Source organism: Lissotriton vulgaris, chromosome 10 (genome assembly GCF_964263255.1).
Source record: "Lissotriton vulgaris chromosome 10, aLisVul1.2, whole genome shotgun sequence".
Lineage (NCBI taxonomy): Eukaryota > Metazoa > Chordata > Amphibia > Caudata > Salamandridae > Lissotriton > Lissotriton vulgaris.
The window spans coordinates 271,557,326-271,579,423 of record NC_141698.1 but is presented as its reverse complement, the minus strand read 5'-3'; the positions used below and the strand labels follow the sequence as shown (position 1 = coordinate 271,579,423).

The following is a 22,098-nucleotide window of genomic DNA, read 5'->3' as shown; positions in this document are numbered from 1 at the left end:
TGATGAGACACCGGGAACGGCGTAGGAGTCACGGGTAGGTCATGAAGAGCATGTATCCCTCTTTTCAAACAACTAACAGATTGGATTCACCGCTTATTGAAGCTTCCCCCAGAAGTGAGAGATGACCGAGAACTGCATTGGTGTGATGTGCTCGTGGTGGTCTGTAGGGGTTTGATTTTCACCTGGGGGAGACATCTGGTAAGCCATGCATGGGGAGAGGTGTCTCCCACTCAGTGGGAATGAAATGGGGACCTGGGCCCTGCATCCAGAAATAGAAGAAATAAACTGCCAGAGAAGGCCAAGATCTGCCTCCCACCGAAGAACCCCGGTCCCCTCCCATTGTACACTCAGCAGCTCACAATGGGGAAGGTCGATGGGACCTGCCTGCTGGTCCAAGGAGGAGAGTGGTGGGGGAGAGACTGAGGACGAAGAGAGGAGGTAGGCCGAGAAGCTGTTGTGGGGAGACGGTGGGGTCACGCATCGGAGCTGGCCAATGGAAGGGGGGGGCGCATCTGTGAGAGATGTTAATAGGTGATGTTTTTATGGGGTGGCCACTTGTGCATCTCTGCAGGACCTTTCTGATACGGCAGGGGTAGTGTGGTCCTGAGGCTGTGTGAAGCTGTGTGTGGTTGCTGATTTCTGGAGCTCAGATGCATGAAAGATTTGTGTTCTGATTGTGTCCATGGTCAGATGGCATGGGTGAGGCAGTTGCTACCTGTAGGAAGCTGGCCCTGGGTTCAGACCTCGGTCTTTCCAGGGTCAAAGGGCAGTGGGTGCATTGGTTTGCCTGTATATCGGGTTTCACTTTGCTTGTGCGCCCAGTTGAGGGCGTCTTGGGAAGGGCCTAGAAGAAGTGTGCTGGGATTGTAATTGGCCTCCATTACAACAATAATGTGGGCTCTCTGGTTGGTGAGGATGAGTCAGTTGGGAGAACAGCAGCGCGCCCCAGTGAAAGTCTGGCATGTCACCTTCTCTCTAAAGTTACTGACTGCACAACAAAGGACAGCAACGAAATTGGGGAAGAAATCGTCTTCTGCAGAAAAATGGCATTTCAAAAAGTACTAAACCCTTTTGCGACCCATTGTGATTGACCATGAACACAGGGAGGAGCAGTCGACCCCCATCTCTGCGTCCCCATTCCCACATGCTAAACGTGTTGTTTGTTTTTAGGCAGTGTGAGCTACTAAAAGGAACCTTTGCTGATGTAAATAAAGCGTGCCCTTTCTTTTTTGTCGACAAACGTGAACCAGTGAGAGAATTATTATTTGGCCGCATCTTGCCGTTATTGTGCCAGCGAACATGTCCCCTAACAATTATGAGGCCGTTTATCAGACCCTACAGTCTTTTATTGTGAGATTAACTATGCCCTCATTAGACAGTCATTCTACCAGAATTCCTGACCCTATGGAGTAGTCATAACCATTAGTCATGGCATCATCACATAGTTATCGTGACAGTAATTCAGCCTTGCCAAGTAGAAACCGACTGCCCTGCCTTGTACTTTTTCCTGCTGTTTTACAGATTCTCTGTCCATATGTATTTCACATAATGCGCGTTCAGTGTTCCGAAGGAACCTCTGTGGTAAACCGCGCCATTTTCCAATATCTACATATAGTAATAAGTATTTAGACGTTTAAAGAAATAACTAGCAACTGAATATACAGTGATTCAATTTGTGTTGGTGTTTATGCCATGCGTTGTTGTATTTCGCCCTCTAGTGGAAGAGAAGGTGAAAGACCAGCTGGAAGCGGCGAATCCAGAGCCAGTTATTGAGGAAGTGGTAAGTGCCCTTGCGGTATGTGAAAGCAAGCGTGTCGACATTTCAAATAACACAATGAGAAGAATGTGAACTTTGTTATTAGACACAGTGGAAGTCTTGGCCAGTCCCAGGAGCGAAATATAGTGGAAGAGAGTTTGGCTCCTGCCCTGCCTTGTTGGGGGTCCGTCTCACTTGTTGAAATGAGGCCTCTCTTATAACCCATGACCTGGCGCTTAAGACTTCAAGGCATTCTTACAATATAGAATTTTGTTTTTCTTGTTTTTTGCTAAAATACCTTCTAAGGCACCACAACTCCGAATAGCTTTGGGTTTCGCTCCAGGCTGTTTTTAGCACCTCTGTGAATGTCTATAGACGCGCAGGGAGCCCGTTGAACGATGCATTTGAACACTTTCACAGATCGGCAACAGTCTCATCTCATTCACCACGAGTGAGAAGGCGTTCATATGCAGGCTGTGTCCGGGTCAGAGAGGCGCATCCCCTGTAGGGGGCGGCAGGGAGCGGCTCAGCAGCTCGGGGAGGGACCGAGGCGGGGACATTCGGACCAGGCTCTGGGAGTGTTAGAAAAGGGGTCTGTTTAGGAGGCATTCAGAGCAGCTAATGGAGTGGGGGTGTTGTATTGTAGAATTTGTAGGGCGCTTTCCTAGGCCTCGACTCTGCCGCTCACTGGTTTCTGAGCGGGTTAGTGAGACATTTCTCGGTTTGTTGTGCTCGGTTAGTGCGTGCTCAACAGTGCGGCCTGGGTTGGGATTATTTAGGTGATGTGCGTCAGCCATGGGGTTGTGCTCTAGATTGGTGAACTTGTGGCGACGCTTAAGGGTCTCCTGAAGTAGAAAGATTTGGGAGACTCGGTTGTCTTTCCATATATACTGCTCTTCCTTATCATCTTTATTCCTGATGTTAGATAGGAAGGTTTTGACGTCTGGCCTGTGTGACCTAGGGAATCATAAGGGCCCTTCAGGTCAGCCATGGGCAAAGAATCATTGGCCCATTAGAAACAGGAGAGACCGCTCATAGGTGGTTTGTGAGGGGTTTACTGGGAGCAGAGATGCCGTGACCCAGTAAAGATCAAGAGGCGCCTTTGTATGTGGATCCGTGAGGTCCACCCAGGAGCAGACATGTTATTACCATGACCAAGAGTAGTGGAGACAGATGTACAATGCGTCACTCCCACCCCAGTAGAGGTTCTGTGAGGCCCCCCCCCTCCCCCCCCCCGAAGCAGATGGTGTTCACCAAGTAGTGGCACAGCTGCTACATCATTGTCTCTGGGGTCCACCCAGAAAGTAATCGAAGTACAAATCTAGGAATACCACAGACACCCTAGCAGTGAGTTTGTGGGGACTACCATCCTGTAGTGGGGGCTCAAACCACTGGCGTGCATGCTGCTGCTAGGGACCGGGTAGCAGCTAAATACAAGCAAAAGTTCCTGTAGAAGAAATTAGAGTTTTGCTTTGGCTAGAATAGGAGTGAAACGGGCTGTTGGTCTGGCCCTTGGCTTTTTCTAGGCCCACCAGGGAAGACGCCACAGGGAGACGTCCTTAAGTTCTCCGCTCTTTCCGGGATATCTAAGATTGACATCCTGGGAGAAGAGGTGAAATAGGGTCAGGATAGGAGGAGGCAGAGGGTAGGAAAGGCTGTGGGGCATCAGCTGCTGCTAAGCAGAAGACTGCACCCAGCTTCAGTAGAGCTGCACCTCTAGGACCACCTAAAAAATGGACATTAGCTGCCTCAGTAATGTAGTGAGCCCAGTAAGCAAAAAAGCAAAAGATTAGACTCTAAAAATGTAAAGGCAAAAAGATAAATAATGCACAGACGGCAGAGCCAACAAAGAGTGAATTCATGTGCTGTATGGACATTGTTACAAGAGCCTTCCGATGGATGCTCGTTTTTTAGGTCTCGGGACGAAGCTGCGAAGCAGCTTCCGGTCAGAGAATTAATGTCCTCTAGTGGGGCTTCAGAACCCGCCTCCCTGCTCTGTCTCTCCCCATCGGCTGGCTTCCTAAAAGGAGGCCAGCCATTGGAGGAGAGATCAGTCACTCCAATGTAGCCCCGTCCTTTTCGGATTTGGGGGCGTCATTTTTGCTGTTCTTTAGACAGTGACATCGCCCGTCACTCAGAACAGCAAAACACACGCCCCCAAATGCGAAAATGACCATGCTTTCTTTGAGGCATTTCTGCTTTGCCTCGGAGAAAGACGGTGGTGGTTTCCAGAGCTGCTCTGAGCTGCTCTGCTCGTCCCCCCTTCCCTCCGCTTTCCTTCGTCCAGCTCTGCCCTTCCCTCCGCACGCAGCTCCGTCCAGCTCTGCCCCCCTCCCCCCCCCCCCATCCCTCCGCCCGCAGCCCTTCTTCGTCCTGGTCCCGCTCCCCCCCTCCCTCCGCCCGCAGCTCCTTCGTCCTGCTCTGCCCCCCCCCTCACTCCGCCCGCAGCTCCTTCGTCCTGCTCTGCCCCCCCCTTCCCTCCCCCCGCAGCTCCGTCGTCCTGCTCTGCCCCCCTTCCCTCCGCCCGCAGCTCCGTCGTCCTGCTCTGCCCCCCTTCCCTCCGCCCGCAGCTCCGTCGTCCTGCTCTGCCCCCCTTCCCTCCGCCCGCAGCTCCGTCGTCCTGCTCTGCCCCCCTTCCCTCCGCCCGCAGCTCCGTCGTCCTGCTCTGCCCCCCCCTTCCCTCCGCCCGCAGCTCCGTCGTCCTGCTCTGCCCCCCCTTCCCTCCGCCCGCAGCTCCGTTGTCCTGCTCTGCCCCCCCCTTCCCTCCCCCCGCAGCTCCGTCGTCCTGCTCTGCCCCCCTTCCCTCCGCCCGCAGCTCCGTCGTCCTGCTCTGCCCCCCCCTTCCCTCCGCCCGCAGCTCCGTCGTCCTGCTCTGCCCCCCCCCCCCCCCCCCCCTTCCCTCCGCCCGCAGCTCTCCTGCTACGCTCTAGCACTGTGGAGCAGTTACTCATGCTCGAAGAAATGTTTGTTAAAAGGGGACTATAACGGGGCATGCTTTGGGGGCAATATTGTTTTATGGCTGACAGATTGGGCGTATTTGAAACAACAGTTGTTTTGCTGTGGGAGACGTGAGCTTAGATGCAGACGCGGACTAGAAATGTGCTACTATACTACACTTATACATTTGTTAAGTATGGACTTTCTTGCAGATTTTAGTTTGGGGTGTGTTTTGTGAGCAGATATGAGTGTTGGATGTGATACTTAATTGCAGGGATGAGCCTGCGGTCTGTTCCTAGAGGCACAGTTGCGACTTTAGGGTGTATTGTTTAAGTTGTAGATGTGAGCTTGGGTTTTGTTGCTTGAGATGCGATGTGAGTTTCTGGTGTATTGTTTTAAGTGCAGATGTGATCTTCGGGTGTCGTGCTTGAGGTGCAGATGTACTGCATTATTCAGTGGTGAGATTGGAATGTGCTGCTGTAGATGCATTCCGCGTGCTTTGGTTGTACTGCGTCCTCAGGCAGGTGTCATCTTGGGGTGTTTTTCTTCGATATATTACTATGGCATGTGCCGCTTCAGTGTCTGTACTCGTGAGGTTGGACAATGCTTTTATGGGGAGATTGTAGGTTGTCCCGCGCTTAATTGGGGAAGATGTGAAATAGGGACATGCTGCTTTAAGCGCAGATGTGTGCTTGAATGTGCTACTGTAAATCAGCCCTGCTCTGTATGTACAGCTTTAGACGCAAATGCGAGCTATGGTTGTGCTGTGATAAGCAGTTTCCTAGGGCAGATGCGAGATAGATATGTTTTGATTTGGGCCGATGTGACCTTTCGGCATTCTTAGGGGCAGGGTTGAGTTTGAATGTTTCTTCAGGTGTTGTATGCGAATAGAATGTGCTGCTCTAGGTCCACATGTTGGCAAAGCATTGCGGCTTTAGTGAGGATGTGAAAATGGGATGCGTCGTTTAGGCAAAGATGTGCATTTGTGCTTTGCAATTTTAGATACAGACTTGAGTTTGGGACGTTTTGCTTTGGATTTGGTGCTTCAGCACGCATCAGGAGTTTTGAGTCCTCTTTGTTGCAGTCGTCAGTTTCTTCTCTTCTATTTTAGGAGTAGGTACACGAGTGTGGATTTGAATTTGTGGAAGGTATGAACTTGGGGGGCCTTTATTAATGTAATTCTTTATCTTAAACTTATTTTTGAACTGAACTTGGGGGGGCCTTCGTTGCAGATGTCAGCTTGAAGCCGCGCTGATCGTCATGCGGGACATACAATGTCCTGTTTACTTTACAAGGTGTAGGAGGCAGGCTAATTTGGGCTTCCCATGAATCTGAATTGTGGCCTGGCAGCACGGCATGGGGGCTTTGACTGACCTCATAGAGTATGGCGTAAGGAGAGGGCTCGAAAAACAGAGGCTGCTATGTTTCGAAAAGGTACATCTTTTAATCAACCAACCTCCCAAAGATCAGCGTCAAGAATGGCAGTAGTTTTATTTGGCAGTAAATGCATGGAAGCAGCAGCCCCGCGCAAACTACAAATACCCGTTACAGCTATAACGGGACAATCTTAGCTTAGATCACCTGTTTGTAGTTTCCTCTCCACTGGTGTTTGCAAATGTTTCAGCACATCATTTTAAGTAGTTGAAAGTGATTAATGTCTTAATTTTTTTTAATTTACTTTGTCCTTTGATTTTTTTATTTTGCCGTTACTCATTCTTTACTTATCTCAACTATTTCCCCAATTATAATTGCCCCGAAACGAGCTAATAGTCACAAGTAGAAGACCGTATCAGTTCTCCCATGAAGTTATTTATGGCTGGAATTTACCAGCAGCGTTAGAGCTGATCCATGAGTGATGCACTCTAAAGTGACGCAAGGTAGGCTGACGTGTCCTTCTGCGCATATGGAACACGTGTGATAAATACAATCTGTTTTCCTTATCTGTTTGCTGTGACGCTACTCCCTTCCAACCGGCCCCTCTTACACTAAGGACGTGTTTTCTCTGACTCATAGGGCGCCAATAGAAAGGAGGCACTGCGTAGCTCCTAGATTAGAAGATAACATCTGTCTTAATTGCCAAATAAGAGGGCGTCAAAGCGTTGCTTCACCAAAGGGCAAGGGTGTGAGTGGCAGGTCTGACATCTGTGAGGCTTTCGTGTCCGCCTAACTCTGTTAAGGGGCCAAAAGGAGACCCATTTATTTTACATATTCACAGAGCACAGTATTTTATTGTTAAACACAGATGCCACTGAATTGAAACTAAAATAAACTTTAAAACGTGGCATTCGAAAGCTACTCAAACAGGAAAAAAAAGGGGGTTGGCACACTTAACATAGAATCTGGCTCATACAGCCAAGTACAATATTTGTAGGTATTTCTAATGGGATGAGCAGAGAATCCTTTTGTCTGACATTTGTTTCAAACTAGGATCGATCATTTTGCATGACTGACAGGTTAGAGCAACAGATCTAAAGCCACATTACTTTACTGACCGATCCACAAACTATGGAAACCCGCCAATTCCGTTCTGTGTGCAGAAAGGCTTAATTGCAGCTAGCGCCCAGCGTGTAGCGCAGTGAAGCCGATTCACGGCGCTACATATTTGCTCTGGTTCAGCATCGATCTTGATTCCAATTGATAACCAGTCATACACAAATGAATGAGATCCGCCCAATGGCATGACCGCTAGCCACTTACAGATTATTATACTGTACCAAAAAATGGGCCACTTAAAATCGGGATATGTGGAAAGAAATCGAGTCTTGTGCTAAAGTGCGGTGCAGTCTCCTAATTTACATTTTTTAAAATGTCTTCTTTCAAAAACACGTTCTCTCTTGATGACCCTTGACCTGTACATTATTACCGATAGCTCTTGCTGTCCGTGTTCTGTACTGTACCCTTGAAATGGGGCACACTTATCAGCAGAGGCAGAGCTGCCAGTTTTTGAATGGGCAGTATTAACATGTACTACGGTAGGCAGCAGCAGTATAACTCAGAAGAAGTTCTAGATTTGTGGGGCAGTATCAACACTCCTTATCCAAATTGACTTGTTTATTTGGGGGCAATATCCGAGTACACTGCCTAGTTATGTATTGCAGCGTTATGCAGCGCCAACTTCGCTCGAGGGCATTGGGGCGCTTTACAAGAGAACCACACCATTTTTACACATTCTCATGGGTAGGGAGGCTAAGTTTTCGTAGCAAGTAGGGCAGGATGCGAACGTGAAAATGTGTCTCCTCTCATATCGAGATGGCCTGTGCGGTAGGTCCTAGTGACACGTGGGTGTGGCTAAAGGGCCAGAGCAGCAGCATTTGGAGCTTTGGAAACCAGGTTCAAGTCTCGTTGTCTCAACATCTTGTGATTCTGGGCAAATCACTTATCTCCTCCTGTATCCCAAAATAGAATGTGTCCATGTGTAACGAACCTGGTGCTCATGGAAAGCTGTCCAATACCCTCGGGTCGAGTTCGCGTTATATAAAAAATGCGCCAAAGCTTGGGTCCTATTATGTCCCATTGGACCGGAAATGGGCAGGCTGCACGCGCGTATCTGCCATAAATCCGGGTGAGCCCCCTCCCCTTCGCGGGGACGCAGATACTATTGCCCAGTAAGTGCCCCGCTATCAGGGTAAGTGGCTGCCCCCTGGGGTGGGTGGGGGCTCTTTCAGTCCCTTTTGTCCCCGCACAGCCAGAGGGTGCGGCGTGAAGAGCTGATAATGGGGCAGGCCAGAAGAGGCCCATCGGCTGACAACGACTCTGACCGCGGGGGGCCGGGGGGGGGGGGGGGCAGGGCAGGCCGTGGGGGCAACCGGTGAAGGCTTCGAATACATCCAGTGTGCGTAGAAGATGTCCGCACGCGGGAAGCTGTGTATATGCCAATAGAAATAATAATGCCATTTATTTAGGGATAAAAAAAATTATGAGCAATACAAATAGCTCTACCAATAATATTGCCGAGACCATTGCATTGTAAATGCTTGTTTGAAACTCAGACCCTACTGCAGGAGCTATCTTAATGGATACCCCTTGATGACTGCGGAGGGGTTTACAGTAGTCGTCAGTGTCAGAGGGCCTCCAAGTCTCCCAGCGTTGGTCCCCGTCTGTACAGGAGTAGTAGATCCTTAAGGGGCGTGTGTGTAGGATGGAATGAGGAGGAGAGGAGATCAGACCCTGGCAGAATGGCATTATAAAGAGACCCTGGAGAAGAGGAGGGATATTTTGGCAGCCAATGACAAGAAAGATCAGGCACTCTGAGTAGGCCCTGTTTTAGGTGTGAGACATCCTGTGTAGGCTGTCGACATGGGACATCGTGAGCAAGCCATGGAGTCCGGAATGAGTATTTTGAACCACTTAACAATGGGAGAGAAGACAGGAAGGCGAAGGGATGAATCTGGGTTGAAAACAAAACAAATCCGCTCAGAAGTCATTTGCTGCAGTTACTCCATAGCCCAATGTTTCAACTAAAAATGCTCATGCCAAGCAAGCTATGTGTGCAAAAATATTTACTCGGCCATCTAAATTATAATTAATGTTGAACACAAGGCTGCGAGGGCCACCAGACCACCAGATCACCAACGTTTCACCTACTTCCATAAACTTTATCTGGGTTATGTGGCTACAGAGTCACACGCCCGATAAACAAACACCAAATGGCATAATTCACCGTCCACCAATGGAAACACTTGCAGGAAAAAAAAAATCCACACCTGTGTTGCATATCCCACAATGCTTTATGCACATCTAACTTCCGCATGATAAAGGTACAGATGATATAAAAATTTGTCCGGGAATATATTCATAAAATAAAACCATATACTTATGTACTTGTACTGACAAGAAACATTCACATATTTGTATGGATTATACAAATATGTGAATGTTTCGTGCCATTGCTAGTACATAAGTATTTCAGGTTGTATAAATTAGATACTTGTATAAAGTAATACAGATTTCAATTGACCTATTTTTATGAAAATCATATAAGGATTAGTTTCCAATATTGATTCTGAGCTGACTGTGGAAAATAAGCTTTGGCATTTTGAGCCAGCTCTGGAACAGGGTTTGGGGTCTTGATCTAGACCCGGAGAAACACTCGCATGCAATGCTAAATTTACCCTGACACTATCGTCTGTGAGAAGCTGGCACACTGTCACTTGCAAAAACCACAGTTGATGGACAGAATGCAAATCAATGTCATACATTCACCCCAGAACAGAGATCTGGGCCTAAATCCATCGTTTTTTTGCACTCCACGCCACCCCAGTACAGACATGGTCATATGCAAATCAGTCTGTCACTGGCATCGTAATTGGTATTAACAACATATTTTAAATTCCAAGTTTTTGATGCCCCTATGTATGGACTTGTTACCAACGAGTCCGTAAGAAATCAAATGGCGCATTTCAAGGCACTAGAAGTGAAATTGCAACCAATAAAATACATTAGTGGGTTGAGAGTTGCTGGTGAAATCTGTGTGTAACTTAAGTCACTATTCCAGGGGGCCCCATAGCCTTTCATCCTTGCAATGACGATAGCATGAGCACCTCTGTTAGATGCTCTAAGGGAAACTCTTATTTAAGTGCCATGAAGCAAGGCGGGTTGTGTAGATTATTAGATTATGCAAGCGCTGCTCAGTTTTATATTATGATATGCTGGGGCCAAATGTCCCGAATGTTGTGGCCTTCAGTTTATTTTGTTAGACTGCTGTTCGTGCAACAACCACCTTTGTTTTGCCCTTTTTTGTTTTTTATAAAAACCTGTTTTTTGAAGAAATATTAGCTGCAGTGAGGACCGCCCCCACCCATATCTGCCATGCCCCCGCATTTTTGCTAAACATGGCCGGCTGTGTGTGAAGGCGGCCTTGGTGCTGTTACTCTGCTCAGGATCTGACTAGAATTATGTTTTTTCTCTCGCTAATAACTTTGTGTAAAGTTTCTCCCAAGGCCTGCGCTGATAGTAACGTGAGAATCTGTACACCTTCTTCTTTCCAGGACTTGGCCAACCTCGCGCCACGGAAGCCAGACTGGTGAGTTCGGCCCCTTTCTGCCACGTGTTTGCAATGATTTGCTGAAGTTTGATAACATATGTTGCCGAGCTGGATGGACATTTTGAGACAACCGCAAAACTAATCGGCAGCCCTGAATCTCGCACCGTAAAATAAACATAAATAAATAATTAAAGCCCTAGTAAAAATAAAAAAAAGCAAAACTCTTAGCAACTTTCAGACATTTGTAGTATGGATAACGTGTGAAACTTCTGCTGAAGTCTTGTTTGAATGTACGTTTTTTTGAAACCCCAAATGGGTCCCAGAAACATATCAAGTGCTCCTGGGTTGTGTTTACACCCGCTTCCTGCATTCTACGGGACACTTTATCATTATAGAAGGGGGCTGCAGATGGTTAGTCCTGACTCCCCTTCTATAATATGGTTTGCCCTCGTGCACATTTTGCCCTGGCATGAGCAGGAGGGCACAGTTGGATAATTGCATGTGGGTGAGGCTCTTGCAAAAGAGAGAATCTTTCTATTGTGCCCATTCCATATTACAAAGAAGCCGTCAGGAGGTGCTCTGAATGTTTGCCACAGTCACTAGCCCTCCCATGGGAGCTCTGTAGGAAGCAGACGCAGGAGACTCAGGCACCCATCCTGGGGCATCCCCTGGCAGGTGGGTGCAGTAACACATTGCACCCGTCGCATGAGGGTCTCTGCTCCCCTCCAGAGCGAGCCTGGGTCACCCACAGTGGAAGGCAGCCGCACTTTCGAGCTGCGCCCCCTCTTTCACTAGTGCTCTGTCCTCGGCACAGGCACACTGTCCAAGTTCAGGCCTGGGCTGAGGTCATCTAACTTGTGTGTGTAATTATGCACACTACCCCGGTCTGTGCTGTGCACACCTAGTTAAGGGTGTGCTGCTGCGCAAACCTGGACAGTGCGTCTGATATATAATTTGGGCCCTGGACTAAACCAGTATTGACAAAGAAGAATAGGTCTGATGTGTTTATAGCCACGTTTTGTATCTAGCACTGAACTCTGTATAGCTGTGTCATAATATGTTTGTATATGTAAGTAATATGCAGTATACAGTTTTGTTAGATATAGTGGGCCACAGAAGAGTTAAAGTCACGAGTCTTGTCAATGGTTCAGCCAGGAGACATTTACATGTAAACCCCACTTACCATCGTAAGTCTTTGAAGAAAAAAGAAAATAGTCACAGTTGTTCGTTGGCATCAAATACAGATCTGAAGAACTACTGTCTGTGCTGTGTTAGAGAAGGAAATGTTGCGAGCATACAGACAGGTGCTCTGTAACTGCTGCCAGTATTTACTTTTTTTATTTATTGTATGGTATACAAATGATGTTTTGTTTATTGTAGCCCCAGTGTTTATTTGTAGCAAGTTGTTGATGGTGGGGGCCACCGGAGTCTCATTTTTGGGAACCAACACTTATTATTCCTATTCAGACAGTTCTTGAGAGGAGGGGAATACCACTAATTGAAAAGGAGTTTGAGAAAGATGGATAAACCATCGTAAAACTAGAAGGCAGGAAACCATAACAGTGAGATCAAGGGTCGGGAAGTGCCTGGCAGTGGATTAAAGAGGCCTGGGTGAATTCAAGACTCGGCATTGGTATTCGGCGCGCTGACATTTAAAAGCGCTGGCCACAGGCTTTCAAGCAGTGTTTGGGCACCAGCGCGCATTCTTTTACAAATTAAGCACTGGCAACCCCATGTAGAATGTGGAATCTTTTGCATACTACGACGATGTTGCAGAAATAAACAGCTCAAGTCATCACACTTTACCAGGTCAGAGCAGCAGACTATGGCTTCTGCTGCTGCACATACTTCAGGAAAGAGGTCCACGCAGCGCCTTCCGCATACATGCAGCGCCTTTAGCACCACCCAATCCCCTAAACAGTAGATTAATCAATCAATCAATCAATGACACTTGTAGAGCGCGCTACATACCCGTAGGGTCTCAAGGCGCTGGGGGGGGGGGTGCCGCTACTGCTCGAACAGCCAGGTCTTCAGCTTCTTCCTGAAGGAGAGGTGGTCTTGGGTCAGGCGCAGGTCGGGGGGGAGGGAGTTCCAGGTCTTGGCGGCCAGGTAGGAGAAGGACCTTCCTCCTGTAGTCGCTCTTCGGATGCGGGGGACGGCGGCGAGGGCGTGGTTGGCTGAGCGGAGGTGGCGTTTGGGAGCGTAGAAGTTGACTCGGCTGTTGAGGTAACTCGGGCCTCGGTCGTGTAGAGCTTTGTGTGCGTGGGTGAGGAGGCGGAAGGTGATTCTTTTGTTGACGGGGAGCCAGTGAAGGTCTCTCAGAGGTCCGGAGATGTGGCTGGTTCGTGGGATGTCGAGGATGAGTCTGGCTGAGGCGTTCTGGATCCGCTGGAGTCTCTTCTGGAGCTTGGCGGTGGTACCGGCGTAGAGGGCGTTGCCGTAGTCCAGACGGCTGGTGACGAGGGCCTGGGTGACGGTCTTCCTGGTCTCGGTGGGGATCCACCAGAAGATCTTCCGTAGCATGCGTAGGATGTTGAAGCACGTCGAGGAGACTTTGTTAACTTGCCTGGTCATGGAGAGGGAGGAGTCCAGGATGAAGCCCAGGTTGCGTGCGTGGTCTGTCGGTTTGGGTGCGGTGCCCAGGGCGGGAGGCCACCAGGAGTCGTCCCAGGCGGAGGGTGAGGAGCCCAGGATGAGGATCTCCGTCTTGTCCGAGTTCAGTTTCAGGCGGCTGATCGTCATCCACTCGGCTACCTCTTTCATCCCGTCGTGCAGGTTGGCTCTGGCGGCGGCGGGGTTGTTGGTCAGGGAGAGGATCAGCTGGGTGTCGTCGGCGTAGGAGATTATGCTGAGGTTGTGTTTGCGTACGATGGCCGCGAGGGGGCTCATGTAGACGTTGAAGAGGGTGGGACTCAGAGATGATCCTTGGGGGACGCCGCAGATGACTTCGGAGGCCTCTGACTTGTACGGTGGTAGGCGGACTCTCTGTGTTCTTCCGTCGAGGAAGGAGATGATCCATTCCAGCGCCTTGTCCTGGATTCCGACGTTGCTGAGGCGCTGTACTAGGGTGCGGTGGCAGACAGTGTCGAATGCCGCGGAGAGGTCCAGGAGGATGAGGGCCGCTGTTTCTCCATTGTCCATCAGGGCTCGGATGTCATCGGTGGCGGCGACACTATATCAAGAGCAGGAACAATGATCTGCAAAAATGGCGCATCCACGATACCGCCTACCACTACATCGTCACTTTATTTGTACATAGGACAGTATAGATTCGCTATTCTTAACTCCACATTTACTTACTTGACAATACAAGTAGGAGTCAATATAGTGTAATACATAATTTTTATAGAGTGTTATAGCATTTGCAGTATAGGGACCCCGCCTCCTCCTATCAGGTCCGGACTGAAAACCCAAAGCAGCCCAGGCAAGTTTCTCGAACCCGCCACTGGTGAATCGCTGCCTGGCCCCCGGGAGGCTAGAAACTCTTGCTTGCTGCTTTTGTTACTGAGGGCCGATATTGAGGCACTGCCGCAAAACCGACCCCCAACCTTTCAGCCTCCCGGGGAAACACCCGATGCCCCGTACGGCCAGTCCGGCCCTGCCTCCTATACGTCCTGGAAACATATTAAACAGTCTATCGTTACTTATTTGTAGATTGCCCCAGAAAAAGGCTCTTCCTCCAGCTGCAATGGCAATACAACACAATGCTAGAGTTGTATAGGTGGTACATTATCAGATAGTTACCAACATGAGTGCGTTCTTCCACTGCAGGATCCGTAGGAAAACTCGAGAAAACTCGAGCTTCATTCTCCTTGGTTGTGGTGTGAAAAAGATTCCTTTGGTTGAGTCGTACCCAGGTACATTGCTGAACCTCAGAGTGCACTTAAGAGACACAGAGGTGAATAGTATGACAATACTTTACTTCCTCTTGATAGCAGCAAGGTAAAAACCTTTCTAGTGTTTGATTCCTGGTCATGCACTTTACATGCCATGACCAAATACCTTGAGGAGACTCTTTCTTCTAGACCTCCCTGCCTGCTTCAGTCCCTCCTCTTGTATAGGTCTCAAATCACATACCAAGCAACATTTTAACAGCAAACTTGAACCAGCTGTATGCGCTGCCCACAATCCAAAAAGTATACCAACCCATTCCATGGCTAGTTAGTCTTCCAATCTTGATTTCGAACGTAATGAAAGTGTAGAGGCAGGGTTCAGGATGGGTATTATTCGTATTTGTATCTTTAACCCCATCGCTGCTGATGACGAGCTCAGCTCGTCATCAGCTACGGGTGGCGTGTGCTGATGACGAGCTGAGCTCGTCATGTAACGCGGAAAACGGAAAACAGCCGCACAGCGCAAAAATCACCGCAGCAGCGATGCGGTTAATAGAATCCAAACCTCCTCTCACAGTGGTGATAGAGATTCTGCATTCTATGGCAGGACAGAAGCCTCTGTTATGACAAGTTTAAAGCATATCCGCTGCATTCTGTGCCACATAAGCTGCTAGCTTATAATAAAAAAGTTTGACAAGTGGTCATAGGGCCAGTCTGCCACTCTCTTAATGTCCTTCATCTCTCCCAAAGCCAGATCGCCCCTTTGCAGAAAAAGCTGGAAAAGTGGAAACATCAGTCTTTGCTTTTGTTACTATCCACCTTACTAACCTTGTCCAGAATAGCAGAAGAAACACAACCCAAAGGTTTCTTGTGAGAAATTAAAAGCTTTGCAACAGGAGTCTAACAGCAGCTGCCTGTGTTTCGTAACCACTATACATCTAGGTGTAGAAGACAAGGGACCTAATTTAGAGCTTGGCATATGTGGAACATCTGCTAACAATCTGCAGATATCCCGTCCATCCTAATTAGAGAGTGTAGCACCTCTGTGCACTCCAAAGAGGCCTAATGGGACTTTTTGGGGGATGTTTCACATCTGCCAAAGTCAAAACAAGGCCCAAAGTCTTTGTGTGTCTGAAACATAAAACAACACTAAGAGAGATGGCCCATTCACTCAGGTTTTAAGCTCGGACACTGAGACCGTCTGAAAGGAAATGAGGAATAGAACTGACCGAAGTCTTGGCATGTCTGAATGACTGGTCCGTGAGCTGGTTTGTAAAGTATCGAGGAGTACAGAAAAGTCATGGGTAGATGCTTGAATTAATCTCAACCACTGATACTTAGGGCTGCATCCCAGTTTATAGTTTTTTGCCCATTATACAACATCTGATAAAGCCTGTCCATATGCAAATCAGTCTTGGATCTGCTCCAATAGGAACGGTCTAGTCCAAACTGCCAAACTAAGCCACCCCTGACCCAAAAACAGAAGCAAACCCAGACTAGTTTCAGCCTGTTTGGGGCTGATCAGTAGGGTGTAGCTTGGTTCCAGTGGCACAGTGAACACGAGACCCACGCCTGGGCATACTGTCGCTCTGAGGAATACAAAATAGTGATGAATGTTTCAACTAATCTCTACCAATGGTAGTTACTCAGGGCTGCATCCCAGTCTTCTGTGTTTTTTTAAAAAAAAATCCGCCCTGGGACTGTGTTTTTTTCATTTTTGTTGTTCCCACTGGGACTGGCTCTGTCTGCAAGGAAGTGACTACTAGAGGCAATTTAAGACTTTGTTACTCCCGAAACAGACTTTAAAGTGATTCACAGCTGTCCCACAAAGCCTTTTTTGTCAAAACTGTGCATCAAGTTAACCAATAAATAGATTGCTGGCAGCAATCCCAATGTGCAGGAGAAGCAAGTGGCGCTGTTGATGTTTTTGATGATGGAACACTCTTGCCTCTGTGTGTGCTTTTGTAAAACTATAATCACTGACTTCTGTTCTAGGGATTTGAAGCGAGATGTGGCTAAGAAACTGGAAAAACTAGAGAAGAGGACACAAAGGGCCATTGCAGAATTAATTAGTAAGTATCTAAGATAGTGCAAACAACTGTCAGACAGAGCAGTTGCCCAAGCTGTCGAATCAGACCATAGGGGCTAGAATGTCCTTTTTTGATTACCATGATCGCTTGGCTTTGACAGGGACGAACATGCGCCTTATACGAGAGTTCATTCGTATTGTGGAGGCATGTTTCCAAAGTCTATGTAGTAAAGGCATTCAGTTGGCTCACTGAAGAGTCTGAGTTATGTCTAAGGAGGCTTAATTGTTTTGAAGCTGTTCTAGAATGGTATCAGGGGCTTAACACAAGCCCTTGCAGCCCCTACATTGCTGGGGTCCCCTTCAAGTGGCCCTAATTCGGTCTAAAACGTACAGATTTCTGTGTGATATGGAAGTGTGAGGGACCCTACATCACATTGTGGAGGGTGGGCCGCACATTTTACATTACGCTACTGAATGGTATTCCTCATTTATTACTGATAGAGGCTCATCTATTTTTCGGTGTAAGGCCCATCTCCGTCTGAAAGCTAAGTAATCCTCTTGGAGCCAGTAACCGCTCCGTCTGGATTGCAAGATGGAATATTTCCCTCTGAGCCGTTGACTGCAATGGAAACACTGATTTCTGCATGTTCTTTCCCAAATCACATAGTATAGAGTATTATCGACCAATCCCCTTAGGCTCCCCCTGGAGTTTCTGATACCCCCAATATTGGTAACTCTTGGGAAGGGGAGGACATACCAGGCAGAAATCCACCCAACTCAAATTAGACACCCTAGTCTGTCCCATCTCCTCTTGCCCGCTATGTAATTCTTCCAATCATTGCTCTGAATCTTAACCACCATGAATTAAACTGAGCTGTCACTTGATCGGTTTCCAAAGGTGTTTTTTCCCTCCTTCGGGCAGTACTTCCCATTGTACATCAGAGTTCTTCGATAATTGGAATTTCTGTTATAGTGTTGGAAGTTACTCACAAAATTGAAAGTCCGCCCAGGTCCATAAGAAAAAAAATGACCAGTGCTCTTTTTGTATGCCTCTGATTCTCCTGCCATGAGAGTGGCTGTGTTGTGGCCACTGAGCATCACCAGTCTGTCAAGATTCATCCCAATGTCCCCATACACTAACCATGCCTCTGCGAAACAGGTGTCCGAAAAGGGGGAGGTTGGATTTCACTACACAACCTTTCCAGTCATGCATCTGTCTTCATTCTAGTTTCAGAACCTGTTTATGTCCTTAACATTTCCACCCACCCAAAAATTCAAGCATGGCATGACACACGCACAAAGACACTGGTCCCAGCCTGGAAATCTGGAAGTCCTAATTATCGATGCAATATGATGCTAAAAACACAACCCAAACTTAGTCCCATCAGCTATAGACCAAGCTCACAAACTCAGCAGATTGATAGCAGGATGTAAAGTCTTCTTACCCTAATGTGTCTGTGTTTTCCCCACAGGAGAAAGACTCAAAGGGCAGGAGGACGACTTGGCATCAGCAGTTGAGTCCGCAAAGCAGGACGATGGGGATTCTGATTAAAGGGGTGAAAAGGTGTAAATAGCTATCCGAGTCCTTGTTGGATCTGTCACATGATTGGAAAGCGCTCCACCAGCCAATTTCTATCCGCAGTCTGCCATGCCTTGGATACAGCGAATCATGGTGTCCTTACCACGAACAACCTTTTCTAAAGTAGGACCATGTGGCCTAATCTCTTCAAGACTCTATTTTCAAAATCTCTTTTAGTTACAATAGTTGTATCTTTCCAAGACTACAGATTGTTTTCTACTTTAGAATTTTAGAAATTTGCAAAGATGTAGAGATGCAGCAATTTCATACTAGAGCGCGAATTGATGGACTGCGGCTCGTCCCCAATACTTCTGTATTTAAGATACTGGTCTTGCTCTTGAAACTCAACGCAAAGTAACACTGGGGTTCATGAAGCTGTTACCCCAACACATCGTGGTGCTGCAAGAGAGGAAGTCTGGAACAGCACCCTGTGGGGGATGGGGAGGAAGAAATCCTACATACTGGCTTGTCGAGGAGGTTAGTGGGTTTGAAGATACAGTAACATCTGGCTGACCCTACCATAGACTTGTTCGTCTTTTAAGAGACATCGGCCTGCGGTGGACCCCTCATGATTCCTCTTTGTCCATTCCTTCTCTCTTTGTGTGGCATTCATAAAGTTCCCTCAGTTTGAGCTCTCCCACCCCTTTGGTAGTTCGATACCTGGGAGCACTTTGTCACTGCATTGTGTGGTCGGTGATCACTGTGATAGCGAAGATGCCTGGTGTACGTCTTTTGTACAGTTGAAATCCCGTATTTTGCCATTTACTTCTGATTGTCTTTTCTTTTTTGTTTTTAAATAAAATGTTCATTCATGACAATAGTGTTGGATTCCTGAATGCTTGAATGTCCGGTGATGCCTGACTTGTTGTCCATTGCTTTTGAGTGAGGCCACGAGTTCTGATGCTGGGCTCTTCTTCAATCCAGAGAAGAGGGAGGTATTCATTGCTAGCATCCTTGAAGATTACTGCTATTAAGATGTATTATTTTTAAAACTGAGATTAGTCTTCCTGTTTACATGAACTCCTTTATCCACATAAAATCTGGGTTGTGTTATACGGACCCGTCCACTCTATGAAGAGGCTAGGAATGATTGCACTCTTGAAAAAGCACACTCGGACCCAAGATATTCCAGTGAGACTCGACTCTCACTGACTGCACTAATAAACCTGCATTTGCGTCCATCACCACTCATGCCCTTTAATCGGTTGTTCCAGACAACACAGTGAAGGCCTTTGGGTCCACATAGTGAATGCCTGGGGGTCATTCGGCGTTTGATCCATTAATGCATTGGTCAGACTTTGCCTTCAGCCTCTAGACTGCATCCGCACGCCAAGTCTGTCATGTCCCTTCCTATAGACTTCTGCCAGATCAGATTGTCCAAAAGGAGTGCTTCAGCCAATCTTCACCAGAATAGTGACCTCACCGTCCTTTCCACTATCAACAGTGGAGAAAGGGTGGCACAAGTCCTTGTTCTGCCTGCCAGGCATCACAGAGTCCCTTGGAGGAAGCACTGCAGGCATACTCACCCCTCCCTAAACCTTATTTCCAATTGGTCCTCGGTCTATGCGCTCCTCCTTCTGACACTATCTGCAGATCAATGTCTGCCCTGCCTCAAATAGAGGGCAAAACGACACTCCTATCCTGGATCTGGATGCTAGCACTCACACAACATGAATGAGAAGACATAACAGACAAGCCTGAGGATCCACAATGCTCGTCCCTTTTAGAAAAACCCTTCTCCATTCTCCCGCTCAGTGCTGCAAACAAATGCAAAATGACGCAAGTCCACCAGTCCACTTGCAGTTTAATTTCACTGGTATCCAACACACCTTTGATATATTTCATATCTGCCCTTAAAAATTCTTTAGACTGTATCCAGAAGGTAAGTGATTCTTTTATTCGCTCTTTTTTGAATTATCTTAGTAAAAAAGTTCTTTATTCGGCCGTAGCCAATTAAAGTAAAACAATAAAACAGTTTCAAACATAATACATTGATTTCATAAAACGATACTACAAATGACATTTAAAATATTAAATAAGAAGGTTCCAAGCTCGGCCTGATTGCACAGAAGACAATCCACAAGCGCAAACTATAGACAAAAACCTATGGTCCACAGTGCCTAAAGGCAAGGTTCATCCATATCATAATGTAAGTAGTAGCGTAAGCTAAATGCAGTCTCAGACCAAAGAAACAATTGACAATGAAAAGGAGTACACCAATACATTCATTAGTAGACATATTAACAGGCGGGGTCAAATTCATGGACTATTTGGCTAAAATATAACTACATGAACATAACATAATCCGGCAGATGGCAACAATGGCTCCCTTACTGAAGCACTAGTGAATGTGGAAACCATGCACTGTCTTGGACCGCCACCGTATTAGATAAAGTGCAATGAGCTATTACTTAGGCAAAAGGCCAAGTTACATCCTGATACCACCCACTACTGAAATAACTAAAATGCAGCATTCAAATGTTAAAGTGGAAGATCAAGTCGCAGCCACTGCCAATAGGAAACTGCTTATACAAAAAGATTGCCAGTCTACTCGTGTCGGAGGTCAAGATTTGGAAAGCAAGTTGAAAGTGACGAAACCACAAACTCTGACAGTAGGGTTTCATCCATTTTGACCGTGCTACGGAATACAGTGGACAACAAAATAAGATATGTTCTATGGTCTCTATCCTGCCCGAACAAATGGAACATGATCACTTGTGACGCGCCCCAAGGCTCGTCTTGTTCCATCTATGAGTTAGCTGTTCACTGCTAGAAAGAGGACCCTAAATTTAATAAAAAGCATCATCGCCCACTGCGGAATGAGCTCGTCAAGATAGGGTTCAAACTGAGGAGCAAATTTTATGGACGGAAACCTCCCAATAAGGCTATCACTGACAGCTTTCTCAATTTTTCTTGTTTATAATCAACAGTACATTGTATATCCAATTTTAAATGTTCATGCTCATTTTCATATTAGGAGGGTGGTAATCATGGTCTCGAACAGATGTACACTCATTAACCTTGCTATCATAACATGGTACTGTGAGCAGCATACAAGTCAAGTCATAAAGCTTTATTCGAACATAAAAAACATGTCCATAAAAGCACATACAGTTACATAAGCAAACATTTCATTGATAAAACGAGAAGAAAGAACACATAAATGCTTAATAGTCCAGTGCGGGATGGAATAAATAGTTTAAAAAACAGTCTTTAAAAGCACATACTTTTCCTAGCACCAATGGCCTTGAGTAGGAAGGTAGCTGTGAAAAAGCAAATGTCCGGATGATGCATATTAAAAAGCAGTATCATAGATTCAGAAATTGTTCTTACTCCAAATCTTTTCAAGATGGGTTTTAGATAAGTTTTCCGTAATCCACTGTACAGTTGGCAAGTAAAAAGAAAGTGCAAGGTGCTCTGTTCTGACTTGCAATCACAGGCACAAGGGCCAATAGGGCGTGATTTGGCACTAGGGCATGCAACCAGATGATGTACTATCCCCATCCTCATTCTTGTGAGTACAAACTGGTGCGAAACTCTTGTCACCTGAGTTAAATAAGGATGAAGTCCACTAAACTCATTCAGATCATTATACAATTTACAAGTAGATAATTTTGATTCTTCCAAAACACGCTTCTCTGTACAGAAATTCAAAAACGTATTTTTCAAAAAAGATTTGGAATTATCAGAAGCACAATACCGATCAATAGTCACATTGAATCCAAAGACTTTTTGAAAATTAACAATATTATATTATATTTAATCCAGGGGATCTTCAAGTGCTGGTCCAAGGAGAGGCAATCCTCGATAATAGCTCTATTCATTGAGGTGCCTTCATTTAACCAAACGGAGCGCCATAATAACAGGGGTCTTAGCATAATTAAATCATTCAGAAAATGGATACCCATTTCCCTATGAACCAAGATGTTGGAGGTCGATTTGGGCAAGCACAGGAGCCTTTTCAAGAAGTTATTCTCCTCT

The 22,098-nt window shown here is 46.8% G+C and overlaps 1 protein-coding gene across 1 annotated transcript in view; it reads left to right on the top strand.

Annotated features, from left to right (window-relative positions):
• Positions 1-20,255, top strand: part of LOC147685116 (coiled-coil domain-containing protein 12-like) — a 44,221-nt gene extending 23,966 nt beyond the window's left edge. The window contains exons 3-6 of the mRNA XM_086939758.1: positions 1,719-1,780; positions 10,681-10,715; positions 16,505-16,581; positions 18,011-20,255. Coding sequence (XP_086795884.1) covers positions 1,719-1,780; positions 10,681-10,715; positions 16,505-16,581; positions 18,011-18,090 — 254 coding nt within the window. The 3' untranslated portion in view covers positions 18,091-20,255. The remainder of the gene's footprint in view (positions 1-1,718; positions 1,781-10,680; positions 10,716-16,504; positions 16,582-18,010) is intronic.
• Positions 20,256-22,098: the final 1,843 nt, after the last annotated feature.